At 44.9% G+C, this 20966-nt stretch overlaps 1 protein-coding gene across 2 annotated transcripts; it reads left to right on the forward strand.

Moving 5' to 3' along the window:
* Window positions 1-759: 759 nt before the first annotated feature.
* Window positions 760-20642, forward strand: LOC139385846 (bleomycin hydrolase-like). 2 transcript variants are annotated; one of them, XM_071131102.1, is made up of 12 exons: window positions 760-909; window positions 6363-6560; window positions 7395-7504; window positions 7781-7922; window positions 8704-8792; window positions 9075-9167; window positions 15471-15626; window positions 15858-16016; window positions 16142-16209; window positions 16521-16638; window positions 17116-17188; window positions 20330-20642. In XM_071131102.1, the coding sequence occupies exons 1-12, from the start codon at window positions 900-902 to the stop codon at window positions 20479-20481; spliced, it is 1368 nt and encodes a 455-aa protein (XP_070987203.1). In that variant the 5' UTR covers window positions 760-899; the 3' UTR covers window positions 20482-20642. The 2 variants fall into 2 exon arrangements, with proteins under 2 accessions (XP_070987203.1, XP_070987204.1); XM_071131103.1 differs by having other exon boundaries at window positions 17119-17188.
* The last annotated feature ends 324 nt before the right edge of the window (window positions 20643-20966 follow it).

Here is a 20966-nt window from a genome sequence, read left to right on the forward strand (position 1 = left end):
GTCACATTTCAGCTGAATAACTTGGTATAGAGCTTCAACTATACTGACTCTGATGATCCTCTAATATGAGGTCCCATGTCCTCACCAGTCTCGGGCATACTTTTTTTTAGGGGCATGTTTTTTATTTATTTTTGTATTTCACCTTTATTTAACCAGGTGGGCGAGTTGAGATCAAGTTCTCATTTACAACTGCGAGCTGGCCAAGACAAAGTGAAGCAGTATGACAAAACAACAACACAGAGTTACACATAAACAAACGCACAGTCAATAACACAATAGACAAATCTATGTACAGTGTGTGCAAATGTAGAAGAGTAGGGAAGTAAAGGCAATAAATAGGCCATGGAGGCGAAATAATTACAATTTAGCATTAACACTGGAGTGATAGATGTGCAGATGATGATGTGAGATACTGGGGTGCAAAAGAGCAAGAGGATAAGTAACAATATGGGGATGAGGTAGTTGGGTGTGCTATTTACAGATTGGCTGTGTACAGGTACAGTGATCGGTAAGCTGTTGAAACTGTTATGCCAAGGGTGTTTATTTCTATTTTAGAGGAACTATTAGTGACAAAACTAATCAGTCCATTCAATTGCCATAGTCTTTTAATATTAATCAAATCCTAAACAGTTTTGACTGAAACTCAATTTAATTTCATTTAATGAATAACTCCTTTAAAATCAGGATTATAAACCTATCAAAATAATACATTCAATTGGTATATGATGTAACTCCACAGCTAGGACAGACACTGGTGGGACTTGGGGTTACATTGTAACAATTATGTTTCCTGTTTCCGGTCGGAACTCTGATCGGACTGACTGTCGGCGAATGAGATAAACAAAGAGCCGGTGACTTTTAAAGACATTTAGAAACACTTCCTAACCCTCTTCGTAAACATGGAGACTGGTATGTAATGTGTTACTTTCTCTTATTTCATTCATTGTCACTTGTATAGCCAGCATGTGAGGTTAATTTGCGTTCCCGGCTAGTGTCTAGCAAGCTAGCTAACGTTAGCCGACTAGCTAGCTAGCTTTATATCACTTTTCAGATAGACCATTAGCTAGCCAGTTAGCTAAGTTAGGTAACATAGCTTAGCTAACCAGCCAGTTGCTTATGTGTATTTTCACTTTGCTAATGACATGACAGATATTGTTAGCTAGCTTGCTAACGTTAGCCGACCAACATCAGCACAGCCACCCAACGTCTTCCCAGCTATCAATGCCAGAAAAGTTTATGGTTACTAGTAACTAGTTAGCTAGCTAACGTTCGCTAACTATGTAACGTTAGCCAACTATCGGCTTGGCAGCTAACTGTGTTAGCTAGCCCGTCAGTCAGTTAACATAGCAAGCAAGTTGAGCTGCCTTCTTTCTAACCAACATTTTAGGAGAGCATTATCCAGTGCTAGTCAATAAAGGAAAACCGATAGGGGATTTAACCCAAACCCTCTGAATCAGAGAGGTGCGGGGAGCTGACTTAATCGACGTCCACGTCATCGGCGCCTGGGGACCAGTTGTTGCTGGGGCTTAACTGCCTTGCTCAATGACATAATGGAAGCTTTTCCACCTTACCGCCTCGGGATTTGAACCAGCGACCTTAAACTCTTAATGGCTAGCCTTCCTGCCTTCCCTTTAATAAAGTGGGAAGCAGTGTTTGTCAACAAGCAGGCAGTGTACGACCAACCCAATACTTTGATTTGTGCAAAGCTGATGCCCTCCCTGGCACCGTTAAACATTAGGCTACCAGATTGGGAAGGATGTTTGACACTATATGACAATGGGTTTATAGCGATAGACTTTGATCTTGTGATTTGGTACCTTGTTGATCTCTGAAAGACTTGCACCCAAAGACTAGAAAGGATGCTAAGTCAGTCATAAAAGCTATATAACAACTCCTATGTAAAGTTGCAAGTCACGCTAGACACCAGTGTGGCACCTTTCCATACAAAACTAAAGTGACACTGACAGTCATTCCCATTCAAGCTTTTCCATTATGTGGAGGCTGCGTTGGAATGGGCTATCAGCCTATCCCTGCGTTTGTATGGCGACACACCCCTCTTGGTTATGTACACTGATTCAATCAGTGTCTTCATAATAGGGTCTCTATTATCCATTTACTGTAGCAAGCTGACAGCAGGAAATTAGGTATGACTTCTCCAACTTGAGTGGTAAAGTTGGAATATTGAGGCATGTGAGTTTGTCAATCCCTGTAGGAAACAGGGAGGGATCTACCTCAATTTGTCAAAAATAATAACACATTTTTGTTTTAAAATATTTTCTGTTGCACAATGTTTGCTATTCTTTACTACGGTGTGGACTAGTGAATACACCCCAGGAATGGCCAGTATATTTAAACTTTTCTGTCATGGAAAATAGCCTAAAGGACCAGAAGCAATAGGGCTTGAGTCATGCAGTATGCATGATTAAGCAATGGTCTTCTCCGTTTTTAATTGCTGTTCAGTATTTGATGGAATGACACACCAGTATTATTTTGTCAGTGTACCACTACTACAGAGTTCTAGTTTCACATATATAGTACAGTGCCTTCAAAAAGTATTCACACCCCTTGACCTTTTCCACATTTTGTTGTTAGTCTGAATTTAAAGTGGGTTAAATAGATTATTATTTTGTCACTAGCCTACACCGATGTTCCCTACATTTTTAGGCACTGAGCAAATTTCAGGCCTGCTGAGTGCAAACTTGAACATTGTGAAAATCTGGTGCAACTTCCTGCACGTGTTTACTGTGAACACTGAGGCTGTACCTGCTTGTACCAGTTTTAACCGGGGCCAAGTAGGCTACTGTGGCTATTTGATCATAATGTAGATCTACCAGAGTGGCCTACCATCAAAAACAAAGGAGAAAATGCATCCCTAACATTTTATCATGGAAATATAGCAGAGCTATTATTCAGTCTACAGTTGCAGCCAATGTGTGGTGTTCAATGTAGGCCTACATTCCATGAGGCTTTTGAAAAAAAAACATACAGGGCTTGACATTAACGTGTTTATTCAGTTGTCCTTCAGACAAGTAGGTGTTTGATGCAAGAAACTACTTTACAAAAATAAATGTAGCATTATTCCCATACCATTATTACAGAGAATCAGGCAAATTATGCTACCTATTGGCTCCTTAGCCTATTCAAGCATATCTCAAAATACAACACTGCCCCTTTTAAGACAAAAAAAGCTCTTGACTCACTTTTCAAAGGTGGTAAGAATTGCACGTGTTTTGTGCTCTTGTAGGAGGCAATCACTTCCCCATTGCTGACTAAAAATTATCGATACCTGGGCTAATAACTCACAAACTAGCAAAGGATATGAACAAATGTGCACACGTGGCTACATTTATCTTTCACTTTGATCTCAACAAGCACATCTTCTCATGACAGCTCATGCTGTAAACACAGTCCAGTTCAAAGTGAATGGCACATATCCATATATGGCAATGGTCGATTTCCATATAGTCCTACTGCAGCTCTGATTGGTTATGGCGCACCGGTCTGTGTAGAGAGCGGGCCTGAGTCGTACCTGTCAATACAATACTGAGATGTGTTCTGCCTACAACAAAATCTCTTGCATAGTTCATTTTGTTTCTGTATGTTGTATTGAAAGTGGCTAATATTGCATTGATTCAGTAAAGGGAAATGTAAAGGGAAATGTTCATAATGTTAACTGACAGGGAAAACTCTAGAAAGTTGAGAAGTCCAATCTCGTGCTTCTCTGCGCAGGCTGATATTTATTTTGCGATATTTATTTGTTATGGCAAGCCTAAATAAGTTCAGGAGTAAAAAAGTTGCATAATAAGGTGCATGCGCTCTGCAATATTTGTGTTAGATTTTTTTTCATGACTACCTCATCTCTGTACCACACACATACAATTAACTATAACTATAAGGTCCCTCAGCCGATCAACGAATTTCAAACAGATTCAACCACAAAGACCAGTGAGGTTTTCCAATGCCTTACAAAGAAGGGAACCTATTGATAGATGGGTAAAAAACAACAACATTGAATATCCCTTTTGAGTATGGTGAAGTTATTAATTACACTCAATACACCCAGTCAATCCAAAGATACAGGTGTCCTTCCCAATTCAGTTGCCGGAGAGGAAGGAAACCATTCAGGGATTTCACCATGGGGCCAATGGTGACTTTAAAAGAGTTACAGAGTTTTTCATTTTTTAAGCTTTTTTTAACCTTTTATTTAACTAGGCAAGACAGTTAAGAACAAATTCTTATTTTCAACGACAGCCTAGGAACAGTGGGTTAATTGAGGCAGAACGTCAGAATGATAGCACTGCTATGTCAGCTCGGGGATTTGAACTTGCAACCTTTTGGTTACTAGTCCAACGCTCTAACTACTAGACTACCCTGCCGCCCCATTTTAATGGCTGTGATAGGAGAAAACTGAGGATGGATTAACAACATTGTAGTTACTCCACAATACTAACCTAATTGAGTGAAAAGAAGGAAGCCTGCATAGAATAAAAATATTCCAGGACATGCATCCTGTTTGTAACAAGGCACTAAAGTAATACTTCGAAAAATGTGACAAAGCGATTAACTTTTTTTCCTGACTACGGAATGTTATGTTTGGGGTAAATCCAATACAATATATTACTGAGTACCACTCTCCATATTTTCAGGCATGGTAGTGGCTGTAACATGTTATCTGTATGCTTGTAATTGTTAAGGAGTGGGGAGATTTTCAGGATAAAAAATAAATGGAATAGACCTAAGCACAGGCAAAATCCTAGAGGAAAACCAGGTTCAGTCTGCTTTTTTGACAATAACCTAAAACATATGGCCAAATCTACACTGGAGTTGCTTACCAAGAACATAGTAGGGCTTGGTCGACCAAGAGTCGTCTGTTCTTTCAACCAATCATTTGGTCGAAATTTTAACACGTGTATTTTTCCATATACTTTATTTATGGATGATTTATTAAGCCAGACACATTTAATAGTTAGGCTGTTGATTATAGACAATTCAGTTTGGGTTTCTCTCTTCACTTTTCTTAGACAGTTAAGGCAAGGGCTGTTTTCTCGCCTCCTGACTCCGCTGTTGCCTTTGCCGTATTGTTATGCACATGGCAACATGGTCTAGGAAAAGGAGCCGATTCAACAGCTCACTGATGGTTCAGGACCGAGGACAGCGGCCGCTATCCATCGCGGGAGAAAGCGCATTTTGTTATTAACTAACTATACTTTATTATTAGTGTTCCCACACTTGTTCTTACGTAATATTACCATGTACAATTTCAGTAGCACATGTCTTAGAGTGATGGATTTTGTCATCCCCACGGCCTCCACAATGTTTCAGTCCACTCAGACAGGTGCGAATCAGACAGGTACACTATGATTTTGTTTTTGCTACTGCTCGACTAAAGAAGTCTCGAGCGACTAACGGCTTATCGGCCGAAGAATTGATCAGTTGACTAAATGGGGTCAGCCCAAACACATTGAATGTTCCCGAGTGGCCGAGTTACAGTTTGACATCTACTTGAAAATCTAAGACAATCATCTTCAGATCTTGTCAAGCAATGATCAACAACCAATTTGGAAGAAGTTTGAAAACGATTCTGGGCAAATGTTGTACAATCCACGTCTGGAAAGCTCTTAGAGACTTCCCAGAAAGACACTAAACTGTAATTGCTGCCTAAGGTGCTTCTACTAAGTATTGACTCAGGGGTGGGAGTACTTATTTCATTTTCAATACGTATGCAAACATTTCTAAAAACATGTTTTTACTTTGTCATCATGATGTATTGTGTGTAGATGTGTGAGGGAAAAACATTTATCTAATCCATTTTGAAATCAGACCGTAACACAACAAAATGTGGAATAAGTCAAGGGGTATGAATACTTTCTGAAGGCACTGTATATGGATAATTCCTGTGAACATAGGATGAGAACAGTTTTGTGAGCTCGGGCATACCGAACTTTGATACCGAACTGTTTTGTACCACCTTGTCTGGTGTGGAGTGGACGAGGGCGGGGCAAGGCATTATTTGAAAGATCCTTTTGCCACTTTGTTGACAATTCAATACAGTACAACTTTATTAGTCCTTTCCCGCTACATTTAGGAACCCATTGTCTTTTTGCCTGGTCAAACACAAATAACACCCTCCCTATATTACAGCTCTTTACCACTTTGTTTCATCCAGACTGTTTCCATTCCTAATAAACCCTGTCCTAGCCTGGTCCCAGATCTGTTTCTGCTCTGTTGCCAACTCCTTGTCACGCCAAACAATGTCTGGCATGATAATTCCATGCTGAAGTTGGCAAGAGAGCATAAGCCGACCGGTAACCAGGCTAACCCTGTCTCCTTAAGAATTACGACCTCTCGCTTGTCCTCCTCAGGTCTGAGTCAGGAGAAGATTGCCTCCTTTGTAAAGCGTTTGCGGGCGGAGCCCAGGTACCTGCTGGCCCAGAATGTGTCCACGTGCATCGACCCGCTGGAGGTGTGTCTGCACAGGCAGACGGTCCAGGACACCGTGCACATATTCCAGCACTCCATCCCCACAGAGGGCAAGCCTATCACCAATCAGAAAAACTCAGGTACACTTACAGATATGGTCAAATATATTTTACAATGGAACAGAATGTTCTGTTTTTTCTTTTCAAACTGGTTGACTGGCTTTTTTTTTTTTTTTACCCTGTAGCCACCTAAATTACAGATTATTTAGTCCAGGCCATTTTTGAGAGAATACATATATTTTTTGAAAGTCCTTTGCAGCTGTAAATCAAACAAATACACGCATAAACACAATTTCCACATTGTTTTGGTTGAAGAAATTGAAATAAAGGGTGCCAATATATTTGACACCCAGCATCTGCATCTACTACTACTTCAGAGGCCTGGCCATGTACAAAGACTGCACAGTAGTGTTAGATGCTTCTTCCAAACTAAAATGAACTGAATAGGCCTCGGCACCTGAGCAGACATGTGGCAGTCTATTTCCTACATGGTGCACTACATTAGCCTGACGCCACTATATAGGCTAGTGCACCGTATAAGGAATAAGGTACCATTTGGGACTCAACTGTGGAGTGGGGAGACGGGAGGTCGGCGAAGCATTGTTCTTCCTTTTTTTTGAATGGTTGAAGATGGATACATTGTCTCAGAAGTTGATTAGCCTACCTCCCCAACTTTTCTGACTGACAACCTGGCCGTCCCCAAACACACTGGTCTCATTGCTGCGTTTTTTGTTGTTGATGCATCATTTTATATGGTTTTCTGTAATGACAAAACCACAGAGAGGCCTAACTACGTGTCTATGTATAAGGGATAGGGAGCCATCTGGCAAGCAACCATTGAAGCACACGTATGTCTTAACAGTTGCTCCCATATACACGGTTCCATAGTCATCTGTGCTGATTTGTGTGTTTCAGGGAGATGCTGGATCTTCTCGTGCCTCAACGTCATGCGCCTTCCCTTCATGAAAAAGTTCAACATCGAAGAGTTTGAGTTCAGTCAGTCCTACCTCTTCTTCTGGGACAAGGTAAGACCACATTTGTTCGTCTTATTCAAATCACATGTATTAATTTGGGCGACTTTTAGCAACAGTCGCTGGAATATACAGTGTTTGTTTACATTTCAGCGGTAGGGTGTAAACGGTGTTGGTGTGTTTGTCGGTGTGTATTTCTAGTACTATTAGACTCATTGTCTGACTTAAACCCCCTTTGTGTGTGGCGCTCTGTACACTGGACAATATTGTACTGATTGGACGTCACCATGACCCCCCCCCCATCATTTCCCTTTTCTCCCCTCCCTTCAGGTGGAGCGGTGCTACTACTTCCTGCAGGCCTGTGTGGAGACAGCCCAGAGGAAGGAGCCTGTGGATGGCAGACTGGTCCAGTTCCTGCTCTCCAATCCCACCAACGACGGCGGCCAGTGGGATATGCTGGTCAACCTCATTGGTCAGTTCACACCTGTTGTTTTCCGATCGGGGGAGTGTTGCTGCAACACTTGCATTATGCTATGTCATTATGACAGTTCCAGTATAAATGTTGCTTATTTTCTGCAGTAAAACAGCCACCGCCGAGTAGTTACAGTCTAGTTATACTGTGAGTCCTGAATGGCACCTTATTCCCTATATCAGGTACTACGTCTGACCAGGGGTCATACATAGGGAATAGGGTGCCATTTAGGACTCACAGTATAACTAGACTGTAACTTTTATAATTTATACTGGAACTGTCTAGATTCTGTTTCAAGTGAATTACTAATGTTGTAGTTGCTGTGTAGTTCTTTGTAAATAGACATTCTATGTAACTGTGTAATTCTCTGTAATTAGACATTCTATGTAACTGTGTAATTCTCTGTAATTAGACATTCTATGTAATTGCATGCTATATGTGCCACTTTATGTAATGTGCTTGCTCTTCCCCTTCCACTGTTTTAATGAGTCAGGTTTGTGGTTCAGATCAAGTCTGCGTCCCAACTAGCATCATCTTCCCTATATAGTGCATTACTTTTGACCAGAGCCAATGGGCAAAGCTTTAACGTTGTGGTCCTCTGTGGCTCAGTTGGTAGAGCATGGCGCTTGGAACTCCAGGGTCGTGGGTGCGATTCCCGCTGGGGCCTCCCATATGTAAAATGTATATACGCATGACTGTAAGTCGCTTTTTGGATAAAAACATCCGCTAAATGGTGTGTGTGTGTATATATATTTATCTATTACCTTTCCCTGATCATCAGAAAAGTACGGAGTTATCCCAAAGAAATGCTTCCCAGAGTCTCACAGCTCCGAGGCCTCGCGGAGAATGAATGACATCCTCAATCACAAGGTAGGTTTACTCACATTTTTACAACATTCTGATTCATAAAGATGTCTTGTGTGGTAATACAACACCGAAACCAAGTCCTCCTGTTTCATACCAAGACAGTGCGAGCATATACACTCTACTGAAACACCACGGAAAGAGCGCGGAATCCACCTTTTATTTAGGTGTCGTCTGTTTTCTTATAGAAGCCCCAGATAACTAACCCTAACCCGACATGCGCCGCAATGTCACGAGGTAATGAAGTTCGCTGTGCAGTATGTCATGCCAATGTTCCCTGGCTTTCAGCTGAGAGAGTACTGTCTAAGACTGCGGAACATGGTGGCCAGTGATTCCACTAAAGCCGAGCTGTCTGACGCCATGGACACCATGATTGAGGAGGTAAGCGCATGTTAGGGAAAGAGACACACACTGTTTTCCTCAGTACTTCAATAATGTTGTAGGACTGCATAATTTTCTCCAGGGGGGGCTGTGTAACAGCACATAGATCTGTGCTCCATCCAGGGAGGAAATAGGTCACATGCTGTAACACGCCTGTATGTATTTAACACGGCAGGTACTGGGTAGGCAAGGACAATAACCATTACAGCTCCAGTTATTATTAGGCAATATTTGTTTTCAGATTAGATTTTGGCCATTCAATTCAAATCTTGGCCATTCAAGTCTATCTGTCGCCTGTTGTAGCAGCACACCGAGGGCTACAGGTTGATTCAAAAGGTGTGTGTGTGTGTGTGTGTGTGTGTGTGTGTGTGTGTGTGTGTGTGTGTGTGTGTGTAAATAGTACACTACCCAATCTAATACCGTTGACTTGATATTGTATTGACTTTCAGCACACCACTGATTCCTCGATCAAGTCTAAAGGGGGACTGTCAGACAGTTGGGTCGACCCTCCTCTGTTCAGATTGATATCTAAGCCTGATAGTTACATACCACCGCTGTTGGAATTGGTTGTAGCTATATTTCCCCTAATTAGTTTTCTACCTCCAATCAGGATGACATAAGTAGGCTTAGAAATGGAACTGCTATAAATGTCCAAATAGCGATGACTGTTTCTTTTGTTAAACTGCTTTATCGGTAGTAATGAATTAGGACTATAATCACAAGCCCCTCCCAGCGCTGGATAACATTGCGTAACCCAACTCTTACACATTTAGCAACAATGGCTGTAGTGATAGTGTCTGTACTGTTTATAATCCACTGGTGACGGCTTGTGATTCTATATTTCTGGCAGCAAAGAGAGAGTGTGTGTGTGTGTGTGTGTGTCCACGTGCGTGTGTGTCCACGTGCACTCACACACGCCTCACGGACCTGGTGGCAGAATGTTCCGTAAACAAGATCTTTATCACAACGCTCCTGACATTAAATGGCGTAAGGCAATTTCACTGTGAGAGAAAGTCATGTCTCAACATTCCCAGCACCACTTAAGACAGAGGAGCGTGTGTGTGAGCGTGTGTGTGTGTGAGCGTGTGTGTGTGTGAGCGTGTGTGTGTGAGCGTGTGTGTGCGAGCGTGCGTGTGCGTGCGAGCGTGTGTGTGTGTGCTAACGTGTGTGTGCGAGCGTGTGTGTGCGAGCGTGTGTGTGTGCGAGCGTGTGGCCAGTCAGTCAATATCACACAGCCAAAGAGAGAACATTACATAAAGGATGTAGCTTTTGTGTGGAGTGGTTTTGTTTGCATGCCCCTGACTGCTTGTTTAAATAGATTCTGTGTCTACCTCCCTTACCGCTCTGGATGCCCTACGCTAGCTACAGTCCGCTAGCTACAGTCCGCTAGCTACAGTACGCAGGCTACAGTCCGCTAGCTACAGTCCGTTCTGATTGTGCAACACTTCCAGCTCTCCATCGTTGCAGTTCTTCTATGACCAAGATGTGTTGTTTTTTTTGTTAAAGTGTTTGTCCACCTGGTAGTAGTTTGTTTAGTGTAACGCAGCTCTGACAGCCAGGGGGGGTGTGAAGACAGAGAGAAAGGGGGGATGTTGACCCGGGAGGGTGAGGGGTAACCAGTGCCTCGTCCCGTGGGCGTCCGTACAGAGGAGGGCGCGTTGACTGCGCTTCCGGGCATCTATTTATGCTTGGCATCTTTTGCGACAAGTGAAACATCACTGTTGTGCCGTGATTTAGATTAGCTACTAGCTAGCGAGCCAACAAATTAGCCATCATTAATTAGGCTGGAATACACTCTGTCGGCTGTGATCAGTTCTTTTTCATTAATTAACGTCTCTGTGTGCTCGTCACTCAGCATGTTGTGTTGACACAGTAGGCTTGCGTCCCAAATAGCTCCCTATTCCCTTCATAGTGCACTATTTAGGGAAGAGGGTGACATTTGAGACGCAGCCCGGGTCATTTAAAACATGTCATGTTCAATTACAGAGTATTGCAGTCCTTTTCGGAGTGTTGCATGTGCCTTCTATGGAACTGTCACACATTGCAGTGTTCTGTGTTCATACGACTGCACACACAAACCATGTAAACACCAAGTATGAGAGGTTGTGGGTTTTTGTGTGTTGGTGTGTACTTGCACATGTGTGTTTCTATGTATGCTTAGAAGTGGTGCGTGTGTATATTCAGAAGTGTTGTGTGTCTGTGGTTACATTTAAGGTTAGTGTGTGTGTGTGTGTGTGTGTGTGTGTGTGAGCTGATCAAAGCCCCCAGACCCGGCCCTCATTAAGCCAGGGGATGTCAGGCCTACTTTAGGTGGGGAGGGTCTGAGATTGTACACGCACCCTGGGCTGGAGACCATCACTCTCGCCCGTCCAGGCTCCACATGACAGGCCTGAGAACCAGAGAGGCAAGGCTGCACCAACATGCTACACGCCAGCTTCAAAGACCCGTGGCCTCCCTTTTAATGTCCTGTTCTCTGCAGAAGCACAGGCATATGTACACTTGTCACAGGCGTGCAGGAGAGCACAACACAGGGAGACGGTTACAAGTTCACACACACGTACACATGTAAACCACCTCCGACTGCTAGAACACGACCACACGTACTTTGTTACACACACACACACACACGTTCCTCACGTCCTCTGCTCATTCGGTCCAGTACATGTGGCACTGCGTCATGCAGACGGAATCGTAAACAGTCCTATGCTGCTTCTACTGTATAGAACGTGGCTATCTGGGCGTCGGACATTCTGAATAGAAATTCTCCTTCAGGCACATGTGACTGTGTTCAATATGAGTGCTGTGTTTGTAGATTGTAAGGAGTAATTGATTGGACAGTGAGTTGAGTGACATGATACATTTTAGAGTGGCTACGTACGTCCCAAATGGGAACCTATTCCCTATGTAGTCCACTACTGTTGACCAGGACAGAGGGCTCTGGTCAGAAGTAGTGCACTATAAAGGGAATAGGTTCCCATTTGGGACGTAGCCAAGTGTGTTGGCTCAGCGTTGGCTGAAGCAGCAGGTCGCTGTGGGTGGGTTTGTTATTGTGTGGGCTCGTTTGCCAGCGCTGAAAAGCTGCCTGCCACACTTCATAAACTCATATTTCTTAATTTAACAACATTGTTACAATCTGTAATGACCCCATGTGTTTTCTGTTTACAAGGCCAGAAAGTCTCAATCAACCCCAGTCTGATTCTTCTACCCCAGCTGCTCTCTCGAACGGGTCACTTGCATTACAGTTTCATCTAGGCTCTGTGTCCCAGGGCTTTGACTCGAAAGCAGCCGGCCCGTAGTCACAAAGCGTGCGTGAGTTGGAGAGCTGATCCAGGATCAGGTCCATCCTTTTTATTCATTGTGATTCGGAGAAAAAAAAACTGATCTTAGATCAGCACTCCTGCTCTGAGACGCTTTGTGTGAGTACTGGCCTTGGCAGGTTCCGCCCTTCACAGTTACCAGCACAAGGTGTTTTAGTGTGGCGTGCTGTTGTTTTGTTTGTTTATTTCTCTCCTAACGAGCTGATTTCCCTCTGTTTGGGCAACGGGAGGTAAATCAACAAGCAAACAGGCATGCGTGAGCCGAGGAGGAAAGGATGGAGCGAGTGTGTTGCTTTAGCATTGATGCTAACTGGCTGTCGTGCTGCAGGTGCTCCAGTGTTTACTACCAAGCATGCAAACACATGCTACATAGGTACGCTCAAAGGCTAGCATGATCCGATGAGACACGCAGCCTCGCCGGATGCCTCGCCGGCCATTTACAGGCCTTATTACCGACACCTGGGCTTCATCCATGTCACATGACACAAGAATATGATCTGCGTTGTCCCACAGACTGCTGGGGGGGTTGTGGATCTAGAAGATCTTCCAAAATCTATTAATTGCTGAGAATGTTCAAATTAAATGGGTTTGCAGGGCTTTTCTGTAGATTATAAGTACAGGGTCTTGTTCATTAGGCACCAAACGGATAAAAACGGGCAGGAAGTGGAATATCTTCTACCTTAAACTTGTCTAATAAGAAACGAGCCAGGTCTTAGACTACTGTTAATCAGTCCCGTGGATACTGTCTGGTTTGGCCTTTACGAAGACGGACACTTTCTTATTACAAAGTGTGTTTTAATGTTTATCCCAGGTTATTAATGTCCTCTGGTGCAGGCGGTGCAATTTCCCGCTACAAACACGGGTCACTCCGGTTTCCTGTCAATAACAGGGGATCCCAGCCGCCATCTCATCTAATGCCCTAATTCAACCCTGGCCGAGCAGAAAATCAGAAGACGGGTGGCCTTGAAGACGCCCGTCTGCGCTCAGAAACCAAACGGCTTACAAACCCGCAGCAACCAGTCCCCGACAGGCTGCAGGCGTGGGATTCTTTCTGTTGTGTTTTGCGTTCATTCACCAGCTCCGCCCACCCACTGAAGCAGTGTTTTGGAGTGGGAGGGAGAGGAGCTACGTAGTGTACGTCAGAAGATATACAGACAGTGACACAGACATTAAAAAGAAGGCAAGCAGTCTCTGAAGAATCTGGTCTAACATGGTCCAGCAGTCGTAAATCGCCCCTCTCCCCCTTCCATCCTAAACGCAGTGTGTCTGTTCTCAGTGGAAGGGCCAGGGTAGGGTGGCAGGAAGGGAGGGTGGGCTGTCTGCTCCCCACACATGGCCCTATCGGCCTCTGCTTGTCCATGCTGATGGATGGCTCTCTGTGTCCTGAGAGGGAGAGAGTCAACAGGATTGGTTGGATATCTGTAAGAGATTCGGTAGCCTAGTAGTGAGGAGGACTGTACTAGTGCTGAGAAATGAACCGTGGGTGAACACCGTGAAGGAATACAATGGAAAAAGTCCAATCATAATCAACATTTTAGCGGGTACAGGATAGAAGAGACAGTACCCAGAGTCTTAGCGGTAGTGCTATATACATGATTCTAATGGAGACGTGCCCAGCCCACCCAGTGTCTCGTGCTCATCTTCGTCTGTCTGTTTTGGAGGCAGGTGATTCAATATTGACTCACTGAGGGCTGTGCTGCTGCAGCCTGCTGACGTAAGTGGGGCTCTGGCTCATTGTTTTGTGAAGAGCCTCGTTTCACCGGGTCTACATGGGTGCTCTGTTGTGTTTGGACGGGCAGGGGCGTTTATTTAACCTGCCGAGGAGGAGACGGGGATGTGAGGTGGGACAGGGGCCGAGGGCACGGGGGTGAAGGGGCCTGTTTGCGTGTTCGGGGCATCTGGGGCCCGTGCCGGTTAAATTCAGGGCAGGGATGGGCACCGCTAGCATTTAGTCTGCGCCGTGGGGCAGCGGGACAGTGAAAACAAACCTGGAGTCTTCAAGGCGCTGTCTTGTCTGTGTGTTGGGAAAGGTGAGGGTCTGGGAATGTGACCTGGTGTGCTGTCTTGTTGAAAATATTATTATTTATTTAACCTTTATTTAACCAGTTGAGTCAGTCAAATATCACATTCTTAATTTACAACAAGGGCCTGTGTGGGAATAGTTGACTACGATCACCCTGAACACAGGAATGCTATTAGTAGTTAATGTAGTTGACACAGTGGAAAAGTGCAGCAGCAACGGCCCCTGAGTGTCTCTGCTTTGGTGAAGAGCTCCGGGGCCAAAAATAATTCCCCAGCTCTATTTTCAACCCTATGAGGAGTTTAATTTGTCTGGACTTTTTTTGTTGCTGAAAATAAATGAAAATAGTAGGAGTCAAATGGGAAGTCCTTGTAAATATGTAGAAGTGCGTGTCTGTGTGTATTGTGTATGTGTGCTCGTATACTAGCGGTCGGACTTCCTACGTGCCAGTTTGGGAGTTAGCGTGCTATTTTTAAGCCTGTTTGTGATCGGCAGCCTGCCGCAGCATTATCAAAGACAGAAAATGCAGGGGGTTCTCAGACCACCAGAACACCCGGTTAGATAATAGACATAGGATGGAAAGTCCTCCTTAGAGGGACATTCCTGAGATTTGCTGTATCAGTTTAAGGAAGGCTTATTCTGAGAACCCTGTCAAAACAGACTGATGGAGGCCAGAGGTACACCAGGGGAACACAGTCAGAAGCCACAACGACAGGAAGAACGAGCCCTATAGCCAGGCAGAGTAAGAGGGAATGGGCTTTGGCAGGGCGGATATCCTCCTCACACTACTGTTAAGCTCTTTTTGGTCCCCGAGTTCGAGTTTTACAATGGTGCTTTTCGAGACTATGTGAGGGATATCAATGTGCTGTCTGTGTCTTATAGTGGTAATGCGTGACTAACCTAAGTATTTAAAAAAAAAACGGGTCTGTTTTTCAGTTTTTTTTCCCGTGTGTGTGCTGCGTACAGGTCTTCCGGGTGGCGAGTGTGTGTCTGGGCAGCCCTCCTGACTCCGTTTGTTGGGAGTACAGAGACAAGGACAAGAACTTCCACCGCATGGGCCCCCTGTCCCCTCAGCAGTTCTACAAGGAGCTGGTCAAGCCCCTCTACAACATCCAGGACAAGGTCAACTTTATTGATTGATTTGAATCAAATATCAATATAGGCTTTGTGTCATGCAGACCGGAGTTGATCATAATTCATTATTCCGAGACCTATTCCGACTCAGGAAAAACACGGCGCCCAGTTTGTCTCTATTAGACCAGGAACAGCAACCTCTCTATGATCATACCCTCTCTCCCTGTGGTACTTGATGAGCTGAGTCTGACCCCTGGTCTCGCTCCCCCGCCACCACAGGTCTGTCTGGTGAATGACCCGCGGCCTCAGAACCCCTATGAGAAGCTGTATAGCGTTGAGTTCCTGGGCAACATGGTGGGAGGACGAAACACTCTGTACAACAACCAGCCCATCCAGCTACTCAAAAAGGCCGCCGCGGACTCCATCAAAGAGGGAGAGGTACTGTGTGGGGTGTGTGTGTGTGTGTGTGTGAACGTGTCTGGGAAGTTAGACGAAGGCTGTGTTTGAGAACTGAGTGAGTATGCAGGGAGACTGCCTGTAACGTCTGTTTCTCTCTCTCGTAGGCTGTGTGGTTTGGTTGTGACGTGGGCAAGCATTTCCATGGCAAACTGGGCATCAATGACATGAATGTGTAAGTATTATGAGAGAGAAGCATACTGCCCTACCAAGCAAAAAAGGCAGTAGCTGCTCATTTGTCATTTTTGCTACGGTAAATACATGCCTAATTATGTGGACAAATCCTGCCTCGTATTGTTTTTGAGAAAATGGGAGTCATATTAGCAGTAACTGCACTAGGTTACTATGAAACCAAGATAAATAGCAGTTACTGCCTTTTTGCTTGGTAGGGCAGTATAATTGCAGCAACATCATATGTATAAGTCACTATCAATCAGATGTGTGTGTGATCTCATCCTGTCTCTCCCCGTGTTCCCCGTCTCTCAGGTTCAACCATGAGTTGGTGTTCGGGGTGTCCGTAAAGAACCTGTCCAAGGCAGAGAGGCTGATCTTCGGAGACTCCCTCATGACACACGCCATGATCCTCACCGCTGTCACCGACAAGGTAGCACGCACACACACTACACATGCACCGCATTTGAGTGTTTCCCAGTGACTCTGCACCAAAGGCATCCAGTCTGTGTTTACAGTCGTATGAATCGGTTGCAGGATTTAAAATGGCTGTAAATCCCCCCCCCCCCCCGTAAGTGACCCCAGCTGTCTCCTCCTTCCCCTCAGAACAGCTGGACAGTATTTGGGCCCTAGGCTACACAGCATAGGAGTTACCAGTCCTGCCCTGCACCCCACTGGGGATCCTGCACTCTTCTCTTAGTGATGAACATATTGTATAATCTTCTGTATATATCATGATGTACCATGTACTCCATGAATGACAGGCGTAAAGCAGAAAACAGACTTTTGGACTTGTTCTCCATTTGTTTGGTGCATCCCGCCCCCTTATCGGGTAGTACAAAATTGTACACCTTTTGATTTCTCTCTTCTGTCTCTCTTCCTCTCTCTCTCTCTTCATCCCTCTCTCTAGCAGGAGGAAAAGGATGGAGGTTATGAGAAGTGGAGGGTGGAGAACTCCTGGGGGGACGACCGTGGGAATAAAGGTGAGAGCGCTGAGTCGGCCAGAGGTCAGAGGAGGAGAGGGCCCGTTCTCACGCAGCCTTGTGACGCCTCTCGCAACACGAGAGCCCCTCTAGGTCCGCCTGAGCCGAGCTATGTGAAAGCCCAGACCCCTCGTCTCTCTTCCCTCTCTCACACCACAGGGCTTAGTGCACAATCACAGGGACAGTTGAATTTCCTGTCAGGTCGATTGAATTTGAAGTAGGATTAGGGAAAAAATGCTCCCTCCCCACCCGCCTGGCGTTGTTATGAATTTATAATTGACTTCTGGTGTGCAGGGCTGGTTTTGGTTTGGGGTTAGTTTTGCGGCATCCTCTCATGTCTGGCCCCCTACCGTAGCTTTGTCTCTTAAGGCTATGAACCCAGGAGGGAGAGAAAGCACATCAACGGGGCTGTTTCCCCTACTCAGACAACGGCCCTTTGTCCCTCTCACAACACAGCAGTGCGCCATTTTGTTTCAACCTTCAGACTTCCTCTGTGTGGAAGACTCTGACACTGTCAAACCACAGGCCTGGGTTCAAATAGTATTTTTCTTCCATCAAGCGCCGCTAAAACATTTGAAAGGAAACAAATACTGAACCCACCTTACGTTGGGACTGCATGGCTTTTTAATCAAAATATGTAATTATCCCCCCTCCCCCGTCTCTCTCTCCCTCCTCCCCACTCTCTCTTCTCTGTCTCCATCCCTCTACATTCCAGTGCAGATTATTCGGGTTTCTGTTATGTAGTAACAACATTCGGGTCAACGACTTCATGTCATCTGCATATTGAGACTATAAAAAAGTCCTACCACCAAAGCCTCTTCAAATCAACTGTATTTCACGCATATCCCATTCCATAAACATCCACGCAGATGGGAGAAAGCCTTCATATCCGCTCTCGTTTCCCTCGGATGTATTAATAAAGTTATTGAAAACAAACGATATGGAGGGTGGCGGTGGAGAGAGCTGTTTGTTTGACAGCTGGGGGGGGGGGGGGGGAATGTGTGTTTGTAAGGTTTCGAGGGTTAACATCCCTCCATTTGCCTGTAATATTTTGTTTCCCTCAAGAGGATCCTGCCTAATTAGGTTAACACCGTGGTGCCTGGTACAAACTGCCCAACCCCTTCAAACACCAAGGCTTTTCTCAAGATAGGTTATGATGGCCTTCGAGTGCACTATTTGTATTTTTACATGGTATTATACAAATATGGGAAATGTGGGCCAATCGGACTTGATATTCCCTTGTGACAGATTGTTTATAGGCTAGAGGATGCCCTCTTCAACGCACCTCTGGGATTCTGCACCACTCCTTTTACAACTACTTTGGTATAGTGAGAAACAACATTTGTCCTGGCTATTGCGATCCCCTTGTTAACATACTCTTTCTATCTGCTATTACAATCTGCTATTACATGTGGGATGGTGATGTCATCGCAGATAGGTTTTGGAAAATAATTGTCTCATTCTCGCGAACTAAGGAGACGATGGAAACGGCCTGTGTTGTTGACGACATTTCAGCTGTACTGTTCTATCTTCGGCAGGACAGCTCATCTGAATTAAACTCCATCCACAGCTCTCCCTGTAAGACGGCGTAGGACACATCTGCAGTCCCCAGTAAGACAAATAATGACGCTATACGAAACCACCACCCGACACACATACACACACACACACACACACACGTCTTTCCTGGAAAGGAAGAATACGCAGATTGAACACACACAGAATCAGGGGTGTTGTTTTGAGCTCAGGCACGTTTTTACGTGGCCCTTGTGATGTCATCGACAACTCAACTTTTCAGCGAGAGAGTGATGCGCTCTGAATACTCTGCCTGGGTCCAGAGATGAAAGTCAAACAACAGTCACAACCTGGTCTAGTGCCCAGCTCTGACCGTTACACAGTCCTGCATGACCACAGGACCATTAGGCACCAAACGGAAGGAAACCGTCTGAAACAGGGAGGTACTGCCTGGACTTGTCCAATAAGAAAAGTTTGTAAAAAAACATAAAATAAAAATGTTTTCTGTTGCGTGCCAAAATGAACCCGCCCGTGCCTGCTCAAATCCCAAGTCTCCTCCTCTCACCATGTGGACAGATTTGATCTGTTCCTGTCTGTCTGTACTCTGGGTTGTTAGTTTGTTCAGACAGGCCAATTGCCCTTGTAGATAAATTAGAACAATGTATGAGGAATGCCTTTTGTCATTAAAAATCCTGCTCTCACTGGTCTAATCTCTTCATATCAAGTGTTTTATATGCTGTTCTTTATGATTTGATGTACTCTCTGTCACCCTTTCTGTGCGAGAGAGGCCGTGGCCTGTGTGTGTACGTGTTCTCAGGGCCAAGGTCTGTGATTAGGATCATGTATACTGAAGGTTGTGTTTCTGGGCTTGTTATGAAAATGTATTAGAGCAGGAGGAAGTGGCATTCGAGACATTCTTTAGATACAGTGGCCTAATGCTGTGTTAATTAATAAAAGGATGTGTGTGGGACAGTCCCTCCCTTGCAATCCGGAGATTTATCGGGCTGGGGTGTGCGAGTTGACAACTGAAGTGTGGGACAGACTTGGGTTCAAATACTATTTGACATAATTTCAAATACTTTTAGCTTGGCTTACCTGGTGCAATGGAACCAATATAAATGTCCAAAAATGTAAACCCAGCCCACCTAGCACTCCATGCAGGCTAAAGCAAACCAGTCCTAGCCATGCATTTGAAAGATTTCAAATCATATTTGAACCCAGGTGTTGTGTGGAACAGACAGACAGGGTGGGGTGGTCCAGGGTGGGGGTCCATCCTTCCCCCCTCCTCTCCCTGTGGAACAATAGGCCAGAGTTCAGGGATGCTGATGGACGCCCCTCTTATCAGAACTCACACTTCAGAACACTCGCACTCATTGCTTTCAGTGTCGGGCAGTCCACTGAAGTACAGAGTGAGTCACTGGTGTTAGCTGTTAGCTAATGGATTTCAGACTGCCTGGTCTTAGATACGGGTGTTAATCAAGACTAAGGATTTTTAAAAATAAACTCCAGCAGCTCATAGGTGATCTTGACGCTCCACTGATTGAATGGATCTTATCCCAACATTATCAATACACCTTCATCAGGTCTTTAACTTTATACTTTAACCCAATGTATCTGTGTGTGCAGGTTACCTAATCATGACCGACGAGTGGTTCTCTGAATACGTGTACGAAGTGGTCGTGGACAAGAAGTACCTGGCCCCCGAGGTGCTGGAAGTAATGCAGAAGGAGCCCATCGTCCTTCCTGCCTGGGACCCAATGGGAGCCTTGGCCTTGTAACTATGGAAACAGAGGGTGCCACCCCATCTCACCCGCCTGGTCTTAACCCTGGTCTGTTTGACTCCGCCCCATCTCTCTGGTTTTACTCCTCCATTGACTTCCACCCACCACAGCCTGTTCTCTAGACAAATAATAAAAGTTTGTTTTTTTTACTGGAAAAACACGTCTTCTTTCGGCCATTTTGTTTCGTCAATGTGCTCTTGTACTTCTCTCCGCCACCAGGCACCAGTGGAGTTTATTGCAATTCAGTTGTTTTTTTTGTCCCCTCTGGCTTCTTAAATGTTCTGTGGGATGTAGAAAGCTCTGGGGTTGTTTAAAGGTTAAAAGGTCTGTATGTACCATCTCTTTGTTAGGGCTGGTTGAGCGTCACATCCTACGTAAGTAGGCCATCCCAGTCTTTCACCGGGAGACAGACACACACATCCACACCATCAGTCCTAGCTGTATGATTGAGGCCCAGCGTAATGCCGTCCCTTCCTCTCTGC

This window comes from Oncorhynchus clarkii, chromosome 27 (assembly GCF_045791955.1).
Source record: "Oncorhynchus clarkii lewisi isolate Uvic-CL-2024 chromosome 27, UVic_Ocla_1.0, whole genome shotgun sequence".
NCBI lineage: Eukaryota > Metazoa > Chordata > Actinopteri > Salmoniformes > Salmonidae > Oncorhynchus > Oncorhynchus clarkii.